Source organism: Rhopalosiphum maidis, chromosome 2 (assembly GCF_003676215.2).
Source record: "Rhopalosiphum maidis isolate BTI-1 chromosome 2, ASM367621v3, whole genome shotgun sequence".
Taxonomy (NCBI): Eukaryota; Metazoa; Arthropoda; class Insecta; order Hemiptera; family Aphididae; genus Rhopalosiphum; species Rhopalosiphum maidis.
In genome coordinates this window covers 73,481,780-73,506,841 of record NC_040878.1, presented here as the reverse complement: position 1 = coordinate 73,506,841, position 25,062 = coordinate 73,481,780, and the positions used below count along the sequence as shown (strand labels likewise).

Here is a 25,062-nt window from a genome sequence, read left to right as displayed (position 1 = left end):
TATAATTCTTACAAAACTGACGGATTTTGACTTCAATTATTATGATAAATTGAAAATCCAGTTTATTGTTTATATCAGTATTTGAAATATATACAACCGACGACATACCAATGAGTTTATAATGTTTCATTGATGGGGGGAGGGAGTTTGAAAATAGCTCGACACACGGCTTTGCGATTATCGGTTATCCATACCTTTCGTTCAACGGGCTTTGGGTCGGCTCCTTCGGGATTCGTCCGGTCCGTCTTGATCGACACCAGTCGACTGTACGGCTGTGTGATAGATATTAGCGCCTGGTGGCCATACGGTATCGCGTGTTGTCGGATCGCGTAGTAGCAAGTCAAGTTTCGGGGATAGAGCCCAGGGTAATTAGGCGACTGCAGCACGCACCTCTTCTTGTCGCAGTTGCTAAATATCCGCGAGCAGTACGTGCCTTCCATCAGGTCACCCATGTGAAACGATTCGTTTACTCCTGCGGCACACAAACGGGTGATATCAGGGAAAAGTTTAATCGTAAAGTGCGAGAAATAATGTAATTAATCTGCATATCAAACGGTAATGCAATATAAATTTAAGCTGGTGCTGAGGCAACAAAGGTTGCATAAATTCCAAACAAAGGCCATTCGTCAGTCAACAAAGGTGAATTTTTTTCCACATAATTCAATTAAAACCTGTAATATTATGTTAACCATGGTTTCTGATTAGCTATAATTATACAATGTATAAAAACCATAGTCGACCATTACTTATGCACCTAAATTCTACACCGTACGCAGTTTAAGTGTCATCTAATACTTCGTTAGTCTGAATCAATTTATTGATTTTAAGAAAAATAAAATAAGTGGTATAAGATAGGTTAGGTATATTATAATACTATAATGTATAGTTTTTATTTACCGCTAAATACAATTTTCGGTGTACCACGAGTTGTTTTTATATTATTATTTAGTTAGAGCTTACTAAAGTATATGTAATGTATATTTGAGTGTCTCCAAATTCGACCGAGAAGATGACGACGGTCATTTGAGCGAACTCCTGTCGTACGTAAAATCTTTGTCGTGTTGTTTTATGGCCGTTTCAAGTCGTTTGTCATTCCGTCGTGAAAATCGCAAAGCGATTAGATAGTTTAGCAGATTTACGTGCCAAACACAATATAACAGACAATTTTAGTCGTCTTAATTAAATATAAATATGCTTACAATGGGTAATGGGAATGATCACTATTTTATGAAATATATAATTATAAGCGATGTACACTACATAAATTTAAAAAATAATAAATCATATATTCGCATTATTGAGACGGTAGGTTATAAAATATATTTTAATTAATAAATTGCTAAAAATAAAAATAAAAATCATTTTAATTTATTGGTATTGAAATAACAATGATAAATAATATGATATTTTTATAAAATTTAAGTATAGGTCTCATCGAAAGTTTTATTTTTCCGACACATAGACGTATAAATGTTCAAGTTTTCCCACTCAAACTCAAATTTGTACTTATTTTGTTTATAACACGTTTCTGTGTATAATTAGGTACATCAGATAAAACTAAATTTAAAAAAGTAAAAACTTATACCAAACAGTATCAATACAAAAGGGATTTCCGGAATTCGGCTACTTTACGGGGAAAAGGTGTCATGGTGATATTCGAGAGATACCCGGGGTAACTGAGAAAAAAATCAATTTTCATACTAGAAAACGGAACTTAAAACTTATTTTTTTGTATAGGTAAATATTTATATATATATAAGGAACATACATTTTGAAAAAGTGCCTGTTTGTGGTCTATTTAAAAAAAAGTTTATTAAGTAAATACTTAATGTAAACATGTAGAGAACAATAACCTAGTAATCGAGTCTAACAAAACAACTACCATTGATTTTAATTTTAATTCTTTTGATTTCATATGAATAAATGAAAAATTACAATGAGTGCATTTTTACTAAAGTAAATCATCTAATTGATCTACCGACATTTAATTAAAAGTTACAAACTAATACTTATAACTATGTATTGTTTATTAATACACAAAATACCTACAATATAAAAAAAAATACGAATCGCCTATTCAAATTTCAAACAATATCAAATATTAATTAGGCTCAGACTAATATTAAATAGAAATCAATATATTTTAACAAATGCTTATGCGAAAAACACCTTTGGGACCAGCGCCATATCAAGCGTTAAACTATTATCGCAGACTACCGATGAAAAAGTAAACAACGAACACAATTTGCGGTACCTTCACGGCGAGGGTCGTTGTGGGATTTAGTAGTATATATAGTATATGCCACGAATAAAACCCCATAGCTTTATATTATACACTTCAGGTAGACATATATTCATATTTCTGTTTGGTCTAATGCAGATAAGCATGTGTACAAAAATCTACACTGCCTTTGATTTAAATAAAACCTTCGTACACAAAAAAAAGAGATTAATTTTAAATGACTTATCCGTAACATAATGTAACCAATAACCGTATTATGACGTACATTAAAATATAGCTTGAAACGAATTTAAACACGAAAAATAAACAAACTGCAATTCGAGCATGATTTTAATTTCAATTTAAATAATGAAATTTGTAATCATTTGAAGTAAAAAAAAATTATGTTCAAGTTTACTTGATGATCAAATTATATTTGAATATATAAATATTAATCACTTTTTAAAATTCTGCGAGAATATTCGGATTTTGAAATGAATACATATTATGCATATATGCATAACGTTTGAATATTTTTGTTAAAAAATTAAAACATATTATATTGTTAAATTAATAAAACAAATATAAATAGCGTAAAATGTAAGAACGTATAAATGGTTCACTACATATTATATTTTTTTGTTGTAAAATAAATATGAAAATATAACAAAATGTAAACGAACATATTATTGCATGTTAGATTATTGAACGTTTGTTAAACATTACACATTTGTTGTCATTGGGTAATTTTCCAAATAAATTTAATGGCATTTATCATCATATTTCCATTAAACGGTTAAAGGAAACATTTTGAATTCACTAACATGTATTTCTTATAAATTGTTTGATATAGTTAATGTATATGCACTAATGGAAAGTTATTCAAATAGTTCGAAATTTACTATGACAATTGAACGAGCAGTATTGTATTATATTATAGTAATACTGCCAACATTATTTTTAATTAATCAGACTTCTTACTGTGAAATTTATTCAAAAACCTTTCAAAATCGCTTTGCTATATAATATAAATGTCAAGTTGGGGTCACCATAATGGATGTATTAAATTTGAATTAAATTATAAATCATTACACAAGAAAAATAATTCCTAGTAGAATTGGTGAACATACATTTTTAAGGATACACTATCATTTAAATATAGGTATTAGTTATATTACTATTAGTATACTAATACGGTAGGTATGCCAAAAAACATCCTACATTTCATAATATGATATATTATTAAAATAATTATTTTTATTAACTTATATAAACCAATAGCAACGTACAGAAGAACGGTATAAATAGTTTAAAATTAGTTTTAATATTTTGAAAACATTATTGTATTTAGATACTAACAATACGTACACATAATGGAGGAAAAGTTTTGAGTCCCTATGATTAATATATTTTTAATTATAAATAGAACATAACAATTAATATGATACATTTCCCTCCTTAATTTTTAACATACTTTTAAAAAAGATTAAAAGATTCCCTTGTAATAGTTGAACATTGTAGCAGTTTAGTTTCTGTGATCCAACAAATGAAGATTGAAAAAAAATCACACAAATATACATATAATTGGAAAATTAAAGCATTTATTGTTATACTTAAAATCTAAAAAAATGCAAAATTGAAATTGAAGTAGGTATTTAAAAATTATAAAAAAAAAAAAAAAGAAAAATGTTTAGATTATAGGCCCTATAGTATAGGAAATAGGACATATTACGTTTAAAGAATACGCGAAAATTTAAAGGGTGATTTGCTTTTGGGCTTTGGCCTCTTCAACATTCAAAGCAAATCTAATGGCGGGTTAATGCTATAGAAGTCCGATCACTATGATTGATGAGAAGTAACGTTTAGCATTGTACTATGGTTACTATAACCATAATAAATTTATGAACAATAATGTTGAAAGACGAGATAATTCATCGTTACCGTTAGCGTTAACGTTAATAGAATCAAATTAGAATATTCTGAATAAGCGTACCTATATGTCCAGAAGAAACAATAGAAAAATATTTTTCGTGATAAAAAAATTAATTAACTATATAAACATTTTATGATAAAAATAATAATAAAATATTCTATCAATATATACGTTACAGTTAAGCTCCGAAATCCGTATAAATATAAATAACTATTGTGTACTTTATTATGAATATTATCGCTTATTACCTTCAACGTTAACCACATTTTAAAATGACTTAACTTTAAAAAAAAAAATGTCTAACTTTATTTTTATATATACGTATGATGAAAATTATTCAATTATTAATAAAAATAAATATTTGTTAATAATATAATATAATAATAATAATTTTAATATATTTTCATAATTCTTTATTAATTTAATCAACATAATATACTTATCGTGGTTTAAGTATTTTTATTTGTTTCATAGTTTACACACAGTACTTTTAAATGTGACACTTCTATTAATTAAAATAATTAAACTGTAAATACTTTTTTTATTTTTTTAAACTTGTGTACATTATTTGTCAAAATGTAATCTTTTCTGGCACGTTTTATATGAATACGTACTTGTATAATAATTACAAACAATCAAGTTTATTAAGTAGAAAACAAAGTTAACCTTTAAAAAAATTGAAGTATAATACCCTTTATAAGTCTCTTATGTGCATTCACATTGTACACTCTTTTAATTTTCACGGCCAAAATGGATTGTGAATCCACTGTTAACCGTTTAAAACACATATAAAGTAAAATTGTATATTTAATTATTTTAAAAACGCTCATAGATCGTGTGTCACGTTTGATCTCACTTTTCATTACATATAAATCTCTTTAATAAGTACTGTATGTTAATTAATTCGTCTTCACAATAATATCCATACTCCATATATTATTTCTCAAATGTCTTTATTAATAACTTATCAAGCTTAAATTTATGTTTAAAGGGTAACGATTGCACCTTTATTTTTATTTAAGTTACGTACGTGCACGTTAATCATTCATAATCACTTCTGACAGTTCCTAAGACCCATTAAGTTGACGTCAAATATTGGTTACCTATATTATACTTATTTATACCTATATAGTATATTATGGTTTGACGTGTCTAAATATTGCGCTGTACACCAGTAATAAATATCTATATATTCATTATAAAATGTCCCAAAAAATGGTTGGTTATTTATTTATTTATTTTTTAACTTGACAGATACGAGTTAATTATGCTTATAAAGTTATAATTGAAAGCTTATACAGTATAAAACTGAACAATCAAATAATTCATTATAATTTTAAAAATTATGTAAATACTTATAATTACATTTCGTCGACGACTTTATTAAAAATTCATCGGCTTCTATTTATTTAACTGAACATTTAAAACGATTTAACAGATTTGACTAAACTACATAGCACTATGCCACTATACATCACCCGTTTTACTAAATTACACTTATTTACTTTTGTCGGTATATACTGTATATTATGTACATAGATAAGATACATTACATACATATATAATAATGTATGTATATTGCTATATACTGTTTTAATTTTACAATAGTCGATATATATATCATAGTTGTTGTAAATAATTATATTTGACAGATGAAACGTGAATGTCAGTAATAATTGATCAAATATATTAATTCCTCCATTTTATTTTTTGTACATACCTACCTATATTGCCCTGACGACTGGAATACAAATACAGTAAAACGTGACGTTAACTTATTTGACACTGTAAAACATGTACAATGCGTACATTTTATTTAGTAAAAAAAAAATGTTTTAAATAATTTATGTTAGTACACGCGGTGAAACGTACTTAAATAATTTTTAAACCGATGTTTGCTGTATACTTTTACGCAAAAAAACTACAAACTAATTTGACCAATTGCAACTATTTAATTGCAATATTATGCAGTTCACTGTTTACATATTTTCATCGTGTTTATACTTTATTACAAACTATTATAATATACATAAATATATTGTTCTGTCTAGAAAAAAAATTATAAGGTACAATTCTATTTAGAATTTAGAGCCGAGGAAACCAAATAAATACAAATATTAATTAAATAAAAACTGTATACGTTGTTTTATAATGAATGCCAGTAGAAAAAATATATAAATTTAATATGAACAAAGTAGACAAAACACTAAATATTTTGTTCCCAAAAAGTAAAATTTTCTAAATCAATAACAACTTACTGGTTGACATGTTAAAAAATTACGCTAAGTATAAAATAGTAATTTCTGTTTAATAAGATTGATTAAATGTATGTACATTACATAGGTAAACCTAGAAATGACTTCCATGTTATGATCAATGTTCACGAAATGGATATTTATTCCTTGAAAAGTTCGATTACCCTATCATAGTTTTTCTGTTACACCATGTACATTATTATATCGTTCAACCGATGTTAATATTTAGAAAATTGTATATTATACTACAATGTAGCGACGACCTTTAAAAAACTATGATAACTCCGATTTCCAAGTTTTCTTTTTATTCTCGCTGACGATGTTTATAAATTATATTTGAAGTATTTTAGTAGGTATTTAACTAGAAAAACACATAAGTTGAATACATATTTATTCTTCTTTAGATTTATGTTATCGAGACTCCTCGGTTATACTTAAATATATTTTATGTAAAATGTTATAAAATGTGTATAGACCTCAACCTAAATAAAACTACGTAAATATTTAACTATAATGTTATGTACATAATTTAATCGCCAACATACGTAGTTGATGTCATGAATAATTATCATATCAATATATTATTGTTATTTTAAATATAAAAAATAAATATATCAATATAGGTGCAGTTATTGTTGGTGATTTAAGTAGCATTAAATTAGTCACGCTAAAGAGAAAAACAATCTACCTATAGGTAAGATTGAAAAATTCACTATACCAGAATGCAGACCAACATAATAATAATATGATGCACGTTAAGTTGCTTTCAGACGCACCGCTTGAATATGAATATAAATAATTGGGCGTGCGCTCGAACGACGTAAATTTTTTTTAAAACCGTCTATACACCCTTTCCCCATACGTGTAGCCGTACTTTTACTTACGCAGCAATCAATAACGTTGTTATGCGCGGGCATAATATGATGTATAGTATAATAGTACATAACATGTTTTGTAGGTTGAGGGACATGTACCGAAATGTATTTGTGAAATATTTTGCGGGATGGTTTTAATGTAACCTTAAAGTTTATTATTGTCATAGTTAATTGAATTTAAATTATGATAAACTGAATGATGATGGCTGATAGGTTGAAGTGGAAGTGGCGATTAGCATGACGACGCCCAACCGCCCAATATTTTGTTATACGTTTAGCCATGTACGATTTTCCGGTCTGCCCCTTCAACAAATTTTTTTCGCAAACAATAAGTGCGCAATTCTTGTTAGTTTTTCCGATCAGCTTAAAGAGATTCGATTAGAATTTGAAAAAGCTTGCTATTTTACCAGACCTAAACTCGGTAAATATTCGAATCATTTATTGAAATAAAAAATAACAATATTTTTAATTTGTTCTGTTTGGGGAGGTGAACGAAATAAAATAAAATAAATTGACTAGTTTTTTTTCTTTCTGAACGATGAATTTATTTTTAAAAACACAGATTTTACACAAATTCTGAAATGTATCACACAAATTTAAGTTCATGGACTGCACTGTAATGTCCACTAATTATTGAAGAAATATAACATACAAATGTTAGTTTTGGTGGATAGAATGATATACGAATAAAGGGTTGATAAAACTTATCTTTCCAATATTTTAGCAGTGACAGTGTGTGCCTTGTGTCACAATGCAATAATAAATCTATTTACGTTTAATCCATTTAATTTTACTTGAAGTACACAATCTATATTATTTTATGTTATAGTAATTTATAAATAAATTTTTCGTACCGGGTCATGTACTCATGTGTAAACATTTTATAATAAATATATTGAATTCCGATAAAAAAAAAAAAAAATACCGTAAAAATATATTGAACTGCTGTAGGCGAGTTATAATTATATTTCGTTGAAACAAAAAATAAGAAATTCCTACCTCGGTTCCGTAATTTCAAGTTTATATGAAAAACTATATAGAAAATAGCATTAAAGTGGGTACCGCTCTGATGTACATCAAGTATCAAATGGATGTGTTAAATTATAATTCGATAATATATTATTGCACACGAAAAACAATTCTGAACGGAAACGGTATATCAGCAAATTATATCACCAAGTGATAATGTTTTTTTTTTTTTTAATAAAGTTATTAAATTCATTTATTTTACTTTTTAATATTATAGTATGTTGATATAATTTTTCTCGAAAATATTGAATTTATTATTTTATATTAATATTTACTGTCGAGTGCTACTGCTGGGTATGCATGACGTGTTGTAAAGCATGCCCATGCCCACAAGTTGGCAACCGAAACCTGTTCTTATTTGGAATAGACTATAAATATCCTATTAAATGTTAAATATTAATATTAATATTTTATATTTACTTATTATAATTATATATATATTTAAACCACAACCACTGACACTAAACACTTTTAAACCATAAAGTGTAATAACATCTTTCTATATCTGTAAATACCGTAACACAATAAAAACAGATTGATATATTACCTATAAATAGATAAGATATTAAAACAAATCAAAAATGTTATTCTGTATAGTAAAATTTGTAACAGTTTAAGTTTCCATGAATAATGTTTTTAAATTAAAACAAAATAATTATCATATCGTTATATTTATCGTTTAAATAAGTAATTTCGTCTAAATTGGAACTTAAAATGTCTATAAAAAATTATTATCTAGAATTATTATAATAAAGATATTATTATAAAGAATCTTATAATTAATTTTTAAAACTTGGATACAAAAAAAAAAGTTGTTATGAATTTAAAATTATAAAATAGTTTGCGCCAATTTTTACGATTTTGAGGAATTTCGTCAAGATTCTAACTCATATAAAAAAATTTGCTTGTATATTTTTAATATTTTTATACAAATACAATAATAACTTTTTTGGGATCTTGTTTTAAATTTTCAAGAATTTTGACTCAAGAAATAATTGTTAATAATTTATAGAAAAAAACTAATATAATTGAAAAAATATCATGCCTAAAAATAAAAGGAGTTAAACATTTCTGAAAAGTTTATTGTAAATTAAAATGATAATATAAAAATGTCAAGTACCTATCAATTTTATCTATTTATTTAAATACAATAAAATATCAAAAATTGTTCGAGGATAAATAATTATTTTACAGGCAAATGTCAAAAACATTTGAAATTGAAATGCTCATAAAAAATAATTTGGCTTTCCAGTAGACATTTTTTTTTCGTGTATAGGATGAAAACTTATAAAGCATTTTGTATTCAACTTTTAAATCTTAGGTATAAAAAAATTTGTATGATCCTAACTAAAAAATAAATTAACTAATTTTAGCAACTTGTATGAATTTTTTAAAGTTCTAACTTTAAATATTGTGACTATAGATTTTCTATATTTTTTAATTGAAAAATTAACAACTTAAGAGGAGCTTTTTAAATAGAAAGTAATAATAAGAGTTTAAAACATTTGGTAAAACTTTCGAGTTTCTATGGTTATTCGTTTTCGAGTTACATAATAAAAAAACAAAATCAATTTTGTTTAAAATTGGATTTGCGTAAAAGTTCCTGTTTTCCTTAATTTTTTGTAGATTATAAAAATAATAAGTATTAGGAATTATTGAGTTTTACCTTTTTAAAATACAAATTAGATCCAATTTTATATCTAAAACCACCTCCATTTTTGAAAATTGAAGCATTTTATAGAGAAAACTTATCGTATACTCATATAGAAAAAAACAGATCTTGATAAAATCAATACATTCATTGCTCCGCTCAGAATCTTTTTGTCTTTCGGAATATTATTTGTATAATAATATACTGATTTACCAACCTAATATAATATTATAATATTACACATAAGTTCTACTCGCTTACCTAATATATAGTACAATAATTGTGGTTTATATTATATTTACGCCAAATTTAACGATGAAAAATGTCAACCGTCCTAACACTGACACATATTTCATTACAACCAGCCATAAAAATAATGAAACTTTTGTTGGTGATTCCGTTGAATGTCTCTTGATACAAAACACTACTGATAGGTTTTCATCACAACTTTTGAATATCATTTGTCAGCGTTTGCACCGTACAATGTACATTAATATTTATAAACTCTTGTATACACACTACACCTACGCGTGAATTCACATAAAAGCATGCCTGTTTATTATATATTATATAAATATTTACGTGTGCTTCTATACAATGTTTACGTACGAAATAATGCCGTAACTCGTAAGTATACAAATTTTGCTTCGACCTATACCTAATAAGTAATAATAGTTGCAATAAGTTAAATTATGTAGCAATGTAACGATTTCCCGTTGGTCATTATTTAACAGTTTATCTGCTAATATTGAATTTTGCAAGATAAGTTCAGAATTACCATAACAGTTTATAACAATTAATACGCTGATACATATAGAGTATAGATGATAAATTTAAGTTGATTAATAAGTTAACCTATAGGGAAAGTTTTTATGGACGGCAATACAAATTTATATTATTATATAGCTAGATAATCAACGTTTTTACGGTACCTATACATGCATAATTTGAATACTAATAAATGAAATATGTTTTTTTTATAGCAGCAATTAACAATGAATATTGACTGCCGTTTCAATTTCGAAGGTAATAAAAGTCTATTTTTTCGAAGTTTAAAATTTATTTCGATTTTTTGTCGAATATATAATATCACTACGCGTGTCGCGTTTATGTAGCCTTAGTTGAACCACGTCGTGTTAAGACCACCACGCATTTGCGTATACAATATTAATATTAGCCGTTTCAATAATCGACGGCGTGGGACGTAATGCACTGGATTCACACAAGTTACGATAGTACTATCTCTTCCGATTAATAATATGCAAACTAACGCCACATACATGATCCACACCCCCACATACGTACGCGTGTTCGGGGGTGGAATATTATACCGTCAATATTGTGGAATTCTCAGAGTGAGCGATTTAAAGCACGTTCACTCGAACATAATAATAGCTATATACAGACACAGATTTTCGCATTTATTTTTCTATATATGCTACAAAATGCTAATCTGCAGACAAAAAAAAAAAAATATATACTACGCTATATAATACTGATTCAGATTAATATGTAATTTTTATTTCGTATTTTAATATGAATTATTGCTTGCATATGTTTAAGGTCTTCTTTCAATTTAATATAGATTTATCAAATAGGTAGGTACGGATATTTTGTACTTTAATGTTAAAAAAAATATATTCATAGATTCTTGCCTTGTAAGTATATTCATATATTAATTTATCTTTAAATTTATTCTTATTTAACTGGATATATACAAATTAATTAGTAATTGACAATTACTACCTATTCCGTTTGATAGTGGAAAAGTATAAAAGTTCGTCATTGTGTTTTCGATTATGAAATACGAAATATCAAAAGAACCTTGTATTATTACAATAATTTGCTAAGTTAATTCGACTTTTTTTTTATTATCCAAGGTTATTTTAATTTAGAGTTTTGGGGGCATTTTTCAAGTATATTTTTGATCTAAAAGTTTAAATTAAATGGGCGTTTGATGATGTTTCAAACGCGAGGTGATATTGAAAAAATCCGTGGCACGTATCGTAATAGCTTTCGGACTACAGCGATTTAAAGTCATACAGATAACATTTATTATGTATGTCATATGTATACGTTACGAAACTTTGAGATTTTTCGCGGCTTTTTTCTAATCTCAAATTCTCAGTTACGGTCGGTCCAGACCATATGACTCGGAATCAATTCTCGTTTGACCGAATCGCGTTTTCTTCGCATTATAATGTAAACGCGATACACAATATTTAATAGTACCTATTCTGATCATTAATGATATTCGTTGAGTTCACGTGGCGACTTACTTGCAAACATTTTTTGCTCGCCGTACCGGACGACCGCACGGTTCCGGTTGAGCATTTTGTAGCCCAGACGGAAGTCGAAGTTGTAACCCGTGTTGTCCAAACTGGACAGCGTGTACAACCGAACCAGCAGTGTGATGGAATTCGTTTCGCTGTAGTAGTGGGCCGGCGCCCAAGATGTGCCGCACCAGCCACCCGACACAGCCGGCCTGTCCGATTCGGTGATGTGTAGGTCACCGTCTGGACATCCGGCATTCGTGTACGAAGCAAACCGACCGATTGTGAAACTGTCCAAAGTCACCTGCGCGATAAAAAAAAAACATAATAATGTAGTACTGCGTATAAGTGCTCTAGAAGTGTGCAAGATAAATTGTAAAATTAAAATCTTAGTCAACAAATTGTTTATAAATTATTAATTTATTTATGAATTGTACTATGGTGGTCACTTATTTGTATTTATTTAAGTATACTTACACATCTTGCCAAATAGGTAAACAATATGTTGACTAAGTGTTTAACTTTACAATTGATCTTATTTGTCGTCATAGGTATTTGTATTATTACAAAATAGAATTTTACTTAATTTTCATATTATATCATGTCTTTTAAAGGTTTAATCATTACATTTTTTTTTTACACGGAATTATAACGAAGTGTTTTTGATGTGATATCAGCTATTTTTTCTATAAAAAATGACGTGATTTTATTTGACTTTGTTAAACCTAAAGATGAATTTTGATCATTTTTATAAATCAGTAAATATAGTTATAATAATTATGACAAGGCGAAACTGCAAACGCCGTGGTCTCGACGTCGTAGTCACTCATCGTACGTCTTCGTAGCCACAGCCGCAACAATGAAAGTAGCGGGATTGATAATAGTTGGATGGGGGGGAGGACATATTATATTTTACAATATTTTTGTCACGTACGAAAAATCAGTCTTAAAAGTACTTAAACAATTTTGGTTATAATGTTTAAGTCATCTAACCGATCTGCATGCGAGTTCCTCTGTTCCCATCTGCAGCGCTACATTTCTGATCGATTGATACCTCATACGATTTTATATATTTAATAATACGCCTTAGAGAGCTGGCCGATGGATAAACACAAATTATCACGGTGTTTTAATGGTACAACTCCGTTTCCTGTTACTATACGTTAGTGGCTACTACGCTATATATAAATTTTTACTACTGTTGCGCTGGATTATCATCAGACGGCGTTATGGATAGGCATTTTAAGTACATCACTGACATTATCCGCTTACACATTGTCAAATAACAATATTACTATATTATATATTGTCAATATTTTGTATAAATAGGATTTTCAGGTAGTATCTGTAATACTGTTGTGGATAAGTATTATTATAAATAATAAGAACGGCTTGTCAAAATACATCAAAGTATAGTATAGACGAAAAAGTATAATATGTAAGGTGTAATTAGTATTAGTTGGTATATTTACAACAGCTGAATAACATTTTAAGTAATTTAAAATTAAATAACTAGCAATAATTTTTTTAAAAGCAAATTTATACAATAGTTAGTATTTAAATAGTTTTATTAAAACACTGCTATGCAGCATTAAAACATAAACAGTTTCTAAACAAGTAATTTCACGTCTTTTTCGGCAGCGTTACTTATCTTAAAAACAATAAAAACAAATCTTATAGATTGAAAATAAAATTATAACTTATAAGGTATAGTGACGGGATATTTTTTTAGATTTACTCTGAGATTAGCAATGCCATATCACTCACCAGTTTTATAAAATATCAACTAAAACATTTACCATTTAACTCCAAATTTATTCAATTATTTCAATTATTTGATTATTGTTACAATCAAAGATTTTATTTGATTATAAAGAAAAAATAATATTTTTATTATTATTATTTATTTATATTTGCGTGTTTATTCGTGGATGAAATTCGGCCACCATTGTGCCAACAGAAAAAAATAAATATTTCAAAAATTGTAATTGATCCAAACATATGAAAACGAACTGTAGCCCAGATTCCCTCACTATATTATATTATATGTAACTATATATATATAAGTAACGTATAGTCTAGAGTGGATCTTAGGCGTTAGATAAAGGATGACACAGCCATTTTTTTCGTTCTCTTTAGTTGAACCGTTAGAGCACTGTGATGCGTTTTTTCTCAATAAAAAAAACTTTAATACACTTTGTCACTAGGTATAATACCTAGTGGAATTTAGAAGTTAGATTATATGTATAGGCAGAGTTGAAAAACTTTTCCTTCATTACCAGACTTTTGAAAAACTTTGAGAGATTTACGATGGGTAAATAATATTTAAACGGTTAATGGTAGTTAAAATTTGTAGGTATATCTACATAAAACAATGTATATTGATAAAGATAAAATAAACCGTTTAATAGATTAATAGTAATATTTATCAGCCAATAAAAACATTAAAAATTATTGTAACATATAACAGCAAAAAAAAAAAATGTAAAACCTAAATTCAAAATATTGAATTAATTATATTACTTTTAACTCTTACATTTTTAAATTCATAAATCTCCGATGTTGTATAGCGTATACCCATTGTAAGTGAATAACGTTGCGTAATAATTCAAAGTTAAATGTATAGAGTTTACGAGCAATTCGGTTTTAACTGTAACGTCTTAACGATAATTATTTACATTACTTGGTACTTATAATTTATATTTCATTAATAAAGTGAAGTGACGTTTAGTAACGTAGAATATACAAAACCAATTTTACTATTTATACGAAAGTATAACTTTGTATAAAATACACGCCATTCATACTCACGATTTGGTACTCTCTTAAATTTAAAATGTGTTTTTATCGAAACTTAATCGTTTTAATAAAAAAAAAAAATTCTAAAATGATTTTTACTTTAGTTTCATTTGTGTAATAATGTTGGCCAACTGAAAACAAACAAATACCCATCCGTACTGTTATCAACATTCAGTGTTCGCAAAATGCAAGTTCGCTCTTCCGAATAAATTATAATACAAGTAATACAACATACATATGTATTTCACGTCCTCTTTCACAAAAGTGAAATTGGCACGAACCGTTTTATTTTCTAGGGCATTAACATTGATCAATATCACTATCGCATATAATTTATATTACTTATTCCATTTTGTTCTTTTCGCAAAGTGTTTATAAATGTAATTTTAAAATACTATATCATTATTATTATATATTGACTAACTGTTTATGCCTTTCGTTAATAACTAATTAAAAGACTTAAAATAATTTAATACTGAACAATTTTTATATTGACGTTTGTGTTTAATTTTTACAAATAGTAATCAAAAGTTTAAATTAAAAATAAATGTAATATCTTCAATAAGCTGATTAAAAATCAACTGACAACTTTCTAATCTATTTTTATTTATTTACTTGGTTTTTTGTGAAAAAAATATTGGTGTATTAAATTTGAAAGCAATTTAATAATAAATCATTTTATGAGAAAAATGATTTTGGACTGAATTCAGTTAAACCGCTTGCCGATATTTATTCAATATTTTTCAACAGATGTCGACAATTTATTTTTATATTTGAGTAACTATTGAGAAAATCAAAGCATATGTACTGGTTTTGTAATTATTTTTATTAAATTTAAATTAATATTATTATAAAATCAATCTCAGTAAAATAAATTATTGGCACTGTATTTTATTACGTATTAACAATGTATTATATAGGTTTCGTATTCAGTATTTTTATATATTTTGAAAGTACGTAATTTATACAAATTTATTGTTGAATTAAAGGCTAATGAAATAAAACTGATTCATTAAAAATATTATTTGGAGTCCAGATGTGATCTGTGAACAAAAACAGATGTATTTTATTATGCACAATTGAAACGGTGATTTTTCTAGATATAACTATTCATTAAAATAATAAATTGTTTTTATTCAAATACAACAGAACTTCATCAAAAATATTATACTGTATAATATTGTAGCCTTGCACAAAAAAAAGTTATACATACAAATATATATTTTTTCTAAATTGATTTATTTTTCGAATAGGTACAGATTTAGTAGAATTGTTATAAAACACGCATACTTGTCTTCAATATAAAATAAACTAAAGCCGATATAATATACCTGTAAGACCATGATAATATAAAATTTCAAAATATTATAAAACTAATATTAATACAAAAATACAACAATTGTATTTAATAGTTTTGTATGATTATTGTTTGATATGTATCACAATTAATAAACAATATAAACTTTAATGTTAAAAAAAATTGTAATAGTTTAATAGATTATTATCTTATAATACAATACGTCCTTTAATGACAGTATAATATTTCAGTGTCATATAAGTAGATAGGTTAGTCTTCTTTTTTTGATGATGCTCAAACATCTTTTTACTATTTAACGTTTAATCTTTCCTATTCATTTGATAAGTAAGTAAACTTGTTAAAACGATAAATGTTTACAGTCTATTAATTATCAAATTATGTGCTGCATAATATAGTATATGCTGCATTTAAATAATCTAATTTATGTCACTGCGTCAGAATAATTAAACATATTATGTGTTTCGGTAATTGGATAACCGAGTTTTGTATTTAATATTGATATCACTTTGGTTTTTACTTTCTGGCATAGTGAATACAATTCATATAATACATTAATACGATTATACAATTCACATTTATTGAATTTTCCGTTATAAAAGTAAAATTTATCCACTTTATCTCTTCAAGTGGATTTATAGTTGAATTGAATAACTTATAGTACTGCCATTGACATTATGCTAAAATATTATTTATTCCAAGGGTAATACTTGAATAATTTCAAATTTACATAATCTACATGATTTAATATTTGTTAATACTTATTTACATTTGGATGATAATAGTTTTTCTTCAAATTATTGCGATACATACCTACCTCTAGAATTAAATTTATAAATAATATTATATCCTCATTCAATTTATATATTATAATATAAAACAGTGTATGATAATATTATTATAATTTAAAAAGATAAAAGCGTTATAACTTTAGTATAAATAGAATTTAAGTAGTTATTTAAATTTTAAATTGTAGATCATGCCCAAAGTGTACTTCAGATAATTTAATATAAAAATAATTTAAAAAATGTAACCAACTCTATTTACATACTACTTCTTTGAGATTTTTAATAACCAGTGTATCATTTGCATTTCAATATTTTTACGCTGGATGATTCTTTTGAAAGTCAACATTCGGAACCTCGAAACATTTTTCAACATTTTTTTTTGTAGATAATTTTAAATCACTATGAAATAAAATAAAATTTTTAATTGTTTTAGTTTTAATTTTCTCAATTACATCATCATAATGACAGCGTTTAAAAATTAGATAAAATGAGTAGTGGACTTAGACTAACCAAACCTATTATATGCCGGACATATGATGTCCTTTAATTCACTCATCTAAAATTTGAATATTATTTAATCACATCTACTCGTACTTGTTAAAAATGTAATTATCATACCTACATTGGAATTCGCAGAACTATGTTCTGCTAAAAAAAAACTTAATGTATGCTATTGTATAAAATAGTAAAACATAAAAAATGATGACAATGAAAAACAGTAAAAAATATTTTTTTTCAAAAATGTTGTTTTGTAATGCCTTCAAATAATCAAAAAAAAACTTTAAAATGTTGGTACTTTTCGAGAAAATGAGTGTTTACTAAAAAAATTATCTTGTATATCATACATTTTTAACGGAGAATTCGGATCTTCTTATTTTAATTATATACAAAATTTAAGTAGGTTTATCTGACTGTGCAATATTAAATTAAAAATACTTATCAAATGTTCTCACTTGTATTAGATCTCCCAAATGATGACCTGGTGCAACGAGCTTTATAAAACAGATGAATGGCAACTTGTCGGGTTTTGGACGATGCAATTCAAATTCGTACGTTTTTCCGACGTCTCCGTAATAAGTTCGATTGCACGCTGTAAAAAAAATTATTTTAGTATACCAACAAAAATTAACTATAGTTAGCTAATAGTCTGTATATAACAATTGAAATGAATCGTCCTCCGGGTGAATAGTGTGGATACTAGATAGCGAAAAATATAATATGCAAAGAAGCATATTGTGGAGCCTTTACCCGTACAATATTATAATCATAGACATACACGTCGTTATGATTACTGAAAATGAAAACCTTCGTCGCTGTATACAATAATAAATCAAAACTTTGTCAGTACCGCTTTTTAAGGAAACTATCTAGCGTATTACAGAAAACTACATGCACTGTAATATGTATCGTCGTAGCTCATACTGCAGCTGACGCGTAACAGAGTAATAAAGTTTACAAGCTAAAACAGTTATAATTTTTGCAAAGGAATTGCAGAGAACGCAATTTATATCTCGGACAATACACGAAAGACTCGATGTTATTTTCGGAACAGTGTTTCGGTTTCGTGCATGTCATGCAACAGCAGCTTAATCTCATTTAACAAAAAGAAGAGAGCCGGGTAAAATAAAACCGTCATCGCTTATTATATACGGCTGACAGTCCAATGAAATATGTTTCAACAAATTTGCTCAAACAAATCATCATTTGAATTGAAAACTTTATAGTATCCTTCAATGGTTTTAAAAAAAAAAAATATGTTTATTACCCAAAATTGCCAACAAACAGCAGAAATTTCATCGTACATATTAGGTACGCATGGCGGCGTATACCGACACCACAAACACGCAATCACGTTCGATTATCTATTGAAATGTATTAGAGGAGAACAAAAGCAACTTCAACGATAATAATCGTTTCGATACAGGTATAGGCGGTTGCCAGCTCGAAACTGTTTTCCCTTCGAATGCACAATTATTATTAATAAAAACTCGTAGGTAGGTATGTAGGCAGGTACGCACGATTTAAAAAGCGAAAAGTTTGCAAGTGGTTTTACAACCGAGAGCAGCGGCAGTATAGTGCACGCAGCGTGTCATACATTTGTGTATTTAAATTTATGTATTTGTATAACAGTAAAGTTACGGTGATGTATTATTTAATAGCGACGGCTGACAAGTTCATATTACAGTAGTTCCTTTGCATTTCGCCAAATCGCTATGCATTGTAGAATAAAGTAATTGGTCGTGCAATGATCGTTGTTTGTACTTCGATATACATAATGCATATTATATAAACATAACGTGTCTGTGTAAAACGTATAGTGGCACATGATATTATTATACATTGCATCGAGAAATAAAACCATTTCCGGATAGGTCGCGGACGCTTTGTGTTTTCAAATAGTATGGAGTATATTATGCGGTGGTGATGTTTACTCGCGAAGGAGCACTTTAATTTTCTCGTGGTAAATTTATTGACACGTTATCTTTTTCGCTTTTAGACTATAGATACATATTATTAAAACAACTTGCGCAAATACAGCGTTATACTTTCTTCGATTTATATGCACAAAATCTAATGAACGTACCTATACAGACTATTTGTAGAGCTTCGTTACGAACCGAAATCGTATTAACATATTATTATCATACAGGCGCAGCAGTACCTACAGTAATATACGGCGGCGGTACTTTTCACCGGACCGTGGTTTTGACAATTTACAAGCCATCCCGTCAAAAGGATTACGGCCGTTTGACCCGATGTTATTTATTCATCTCAACCGTGGACGAATTATAATTTATAATTGCTTTATGTCACGACTGCCCGCCCGAAAAATTACCAAATTATATAATACGAGAGCGTGCGTTTTGTTGGCTCGCGAGTCACGGGTCGTCGCCACCACCGAAACTTAACCCACATAATATTATTGTATACACAACAAACATCATCGTTTAAATTGTTAAAAAGTACAACGAGACCAGGTACGGTGTTATTGCGTTTAGGATTGTGTTCGAAGCGGAATAATTTTATTATTACCGCCCCGCGAAACGCGATCTTCGGTCGAGTGAAATACAGCGGCATCGTATACGTACTATATTCATACGTTATTAAAATGTTATTTACGCGCAAGCCACGTCGAACGCGTCCGCATTGCGGCTCGCACAGTGCCAAAGCCAAACCATCGTTTTCTACACCCCGCAGGACACGGTTTATACCAAGTACTGTCGGTAAGTGATATTTAGATCAAAGCCCAATAATACGATGCGCCATTTACTAATGAATAATAATATATTTATATACATCGCAATATTCAAAACGTGTGTTGGACGTGGTTGATTAGCATACGCGCGCGACGCAGGCTGACGTTTGCAATGGCACGCATCACGTGTGGGTGCCTGAGGCACTTAAAGCACCCCCCTCATGTATACAACACACTCTTCCCGCATTTATTTTCCACTAAACTATTCTAAATATATATATATATATAAGATGTATATTAAAATATATTATATATTGTTGTACGACAAATTATTTTTAATATTTCTGTGTTATATCGTAATAGGCAATAAATAACTAACTGCTGTAACGGAACTGAACGAAATAATACACACACATAAGCAATTATATACGTTTCGTCATGTGTCCTTGTTAATATGTTTTGTTACTTTGGTCGCATCAGTAGACAGCACTACAGCCTGCAGTAACATAATATTTACTTATTATTGTACTTGAATAAATATGTTCAATATATTTTAATAAAACATTTAAAGAACGAAAACTATTTTTTCTAACTAAACTATATAATCAGTTATAAATTTTGCTTAGAAAGTTGTTTAGGAGGGAGGGCACGCTTCTATTGGCCATTTAGGAGAAAAAATTGTAGCACTCCCATGAGTCATGAGTCTCAATGTTTAGATTGAGTGTGCACTTATATGGACGTCTGGCGTGTAGTATAGTTTATAGTGTAGAGACTAGAGACGTTGTGACGACCTTAGCCGGAAAGACACAATTTTTACATATCGTTTGGTGTCGGATTTTTGTCTGAACATCGTGAAAAAGAAGATCATCGTCGATGAATTTATCGCGATTATAAAATCGAGGTGTTTATTATTGTTATCATTATATTTTTTTATCACTCGTACTCCTCACTAGAGGATTATGTGCACCGCCGAAATGCACGTAAGATAAAGTAGGTATATATTTACTATGATCTTACGCAAATATGACAACAGGTGCACTGTACAGTTACACCAGTATCAGTAAAAGTAAAGTAAACTGCACCGGCGTCGGGTTATACAAGACTACACGTAAACGTGTTATTGCGAAGCGAAGGGGATGTATTGTGGATCGCGTACAAGTTGCCCTTATAACCGACACGGTATATATCTGCATGTATTATATACCTAAGGTGGAACTGTACACGGGACGTTAGTGGTATACAGGTATAATAATATATACGATTTGGATGGGTTATGTGGGTGTGTATACACGATTTAACCAGCGGCGATGTAAACCGATTATAACAAGGGGAAAGCGCCTTTTATGTTTCCGGATAATAATAATATAGAAAACAAAATATACGTATATATTTTATACAGGTGTAGATATCATACACGCCAATATTGTACATAAAACATTACGCGGCAAACATCGCCGCACACGCGCGTCTCGTACGGACTTAACGTATAGTGATTCAAAATCGTATATATATATACACGCGGACGGTCGCGTTCGTATAGCAATAATATATTATAATATATAATATAAAATGGCTTATAAACAAGGCGTATCTAACAGTAGGTATATGGCGAGATCCGTCCACGTATACATGTATACTGACCACACGATAACATGACGCGTGATTGATGATGACGTGATCGACCCAACGTATAAGGTACACGAGATAATATTATGAGCGCGTACACCAGGACGGCAATTTTATATTATTATTATTATTATTATTATTATTGAAGCGTCGAGTGCCCCAGAATAGAGTTACCTCCTATAATCGACCGACTGAACGCGTGGCGTTAATTGAATTATTATTGCCGCCGCCAGTGTGCGGGTGGTCGGTTACAGTGTGTGTGTTGTAAGTATATATACTAATGAACATTACGCGAAACGTTTCACGCCGTCGAGGTATGTATTATTATGTGCTATATATAGGTATTGTCAGGCTCGTAAATTAAACTCGTGTACCTATACATGTACCCGTACGGGGACGTGCGCGCTAAATAATTACACGATTGCAATGATGCGTATTACATAATATAATTTATGATATATATATATATATATATAACACATAGAGTATATATGACGAAGAGATTTCAACAACGACAAGAGTATATTATATTGTGATATGCAATTATTGTTTGTATCGCTATTATAAGAGTACGAAGGGTTGCTAGGTACCTACTTCAGAATCCAGAGCACGCGTTGCTTTTCGATGATATTCGTTCACATCATTTACTAGTTTACAAATTAAAGAACACACTTGACTTAAATTATCCATAATTTTTTGATAAAAACTTCTCCGCTGTTTATGCCATTCTTAGACATAATTTGTTTTGCAATTTGTTGTATAGGCATCGAAATATTCTAACTTACAGTATTCGAGAAATAACTACTTAGCGGGCACAAAATATTTGTTGAAGTATATGACACAATATTAAGGTTTTTTTTTTTACACTCTACCACGTCTAATAATTTCTAAACATATTTTAATAAATCAGATCGAAAATCATAGCAAACATATATTTATAAAAGTTCAGAATATCTGACTTGAGTGGGGAAACCAACTTCAAGCACATGATAAAAAGTCATCCGAAGAACGACACCGGATGTATTTAAATATAGATTAAATATTATACAAAACACATATAAATTATATTATTTTTCATCCTGAAAAAACAAAGTGTAAACCTAAATAAATAAACAATAAAATATGACAAAAAACTCAGAACAGTTTGTTATGGTTTTTTTGTATAAAAAAAAACATGAGAGAACTTTTAGTCCATTCCGTGGCAATATTATTTTTATAATAAATATATGCAAATAATGTTTTATGTGTTTATCTATTCTGGTCATAACTATGGATTTTTTCAGGATTCTCAAAGCCTCTCCCCCTGTCCAGTCAACCATTACGTGTGCAGTACATATTATTATAGGTGTGGTCTTCGCGTCTATATTCACATTTTTTGGTTATATATAATTACAAACGTCATTATTATAGTAATAAAACAATAACTGCTAACAATTATAGGTACATAATAATATAAAGTTCGCATATATACGTCAAGAATTTGATGTTTTAGAGCGTGAAACTGACTAGCAAGTGATAGCCACCACATACGATAACGTACATGACGTCTAAATCGTGAATAATATGATACGAGACGAAAAACGGCACTGCATAATATTTAATAAACAAAAACACCGATTCATTGACAAACGATTTGTTGCTATAGTACCCTATACAAATAGTTTTGAACACTACGAGTATATAGATTATTATTTTAATTTTATGTTTAACCATAGTTTTATCATATCGCCTAGATGCTCTCAGTGTAAGTAAGTGGAAATCGTTTCCGTACAATAATAATTGGATAATATGATAACATAGCTTTTAATAGCTTTAACTTAAATACAGATAGAGATTAAACATTCAAATGTATAATTATTTATCTATCCGTAAATAACATAAACTCCTGTCAATGGTAGATCGTAGATATAGGTATACTCGTATACATGTTTGAGGTTGTACCTTTTATTTTATTCATGTCATTGTAAAATAATCAGTGCACAGAAAATCAATAGATTTTAATTTACATGTGCATTAGTACTATTAGTAGCAAGTGTATATTGTATTTGTGCACTGTATTGTTGTTTTATAGAATTTTTTTTTTATTAAAAATGAAGAAAAAATACAACCTGCATGTATATATGCATAAATATAACACAATAAGTCATTGTAACTAAGCTGGACGTATGACAGAGGGAACGCCCATTCACACTACTTTCCTAATACTATAAACTCAATTTAGTTTGTATTAATGACATTATTACAATCACGTGGCCATTTTCGTTTAAGGCAACAGGAAGGTTGTCAGGTAGTGTACTAGTGTGGTATTAGAGTAATTTATGACGTTTTTATTGATTTTATTTTAATCATAGGATGCCGTTATTACATGATATAGTTGGAACATCGATATCATAATACAATGAACTGTTATTAACATAGCATGAAACTTCAGTAAGGAACTAAAGGTTTATTTATTAGAATGATAGAAAGATTTTAAGGTTAACGTTTTTTTTTTTTGTAGTACCCCAGAGTTGTATGACATACGCCTATATTGCAGGGCGTATCAACTGTTTATAAATTTGCATTTTGTTTTTTTAGTGATATTTTCGATCGGAGTAGTTATCTAAGTTTGTGAAGTTTGAGGTTTAAAGATTTTCATTTTATTTTTATATGGGTCGCCCAAGTCAGCCTTTTATTGAGATGGAGAATCTAGGTTCTAGACAGAAGTATCTATGGGGATATATTATATATTCATTGAATTATAAATTATTATATACCGTTATTTTCATTATTTAGCGACTTAGTATGATCTAAGATTGACTTAACAATTAATATTGTAATACAAAAGCTATATATATATAATAGCCCATAGCTGTAGTAAAAATAGGTATCCATTATTATATTTTTTTCGTGTTTTTCAATTTCACGCTCGAATTGACTGTTTGTTCTTTCAACTGTTAAACATTCGCAAATCGGTATATCTTTGAGTCTAGAAGTCAACGCATGTACGTGTAATGAAAATATACAGTCTGATTTACCAAGCATACTCATTCCCATTATTTCGTTTTATAATAATTTTTAAAATTCTGACTAACAATTTCCAAGCATATTCAAGGTTTTAA

At 28.5% G+C, this 25,062-nt stretch overlaps 1 protein-coding gene across 1 annotated transcript in view; it reads right to left on the bottom strand.

The window, feature by feature from the left end:
• LOC113551437 overlaps positions 1–25,062 on the bottom strand; it is a 51,423-nt gene that overhangs the window by 16,683 nt on the left and 9,678 nt on the right. Inside the window, exons 2-4 of the mRNA XM_026953682.1 lie at positions 18,093–18,229; positions 12,244–12,541; positions 195–472 (exon numbers count right to left, since the gene is read on the bottom strand). Coding sequence (XP_026809483.1) covers positions 195–472; positions 12,244–12,541; positions 18,093–18,229 — 713 coding nt within the window. The remainder of the gene's footprint in view (positions 1–194; positions 473–12,243; positions 12,542–18,092; positions 18,230–25,062) is intronic.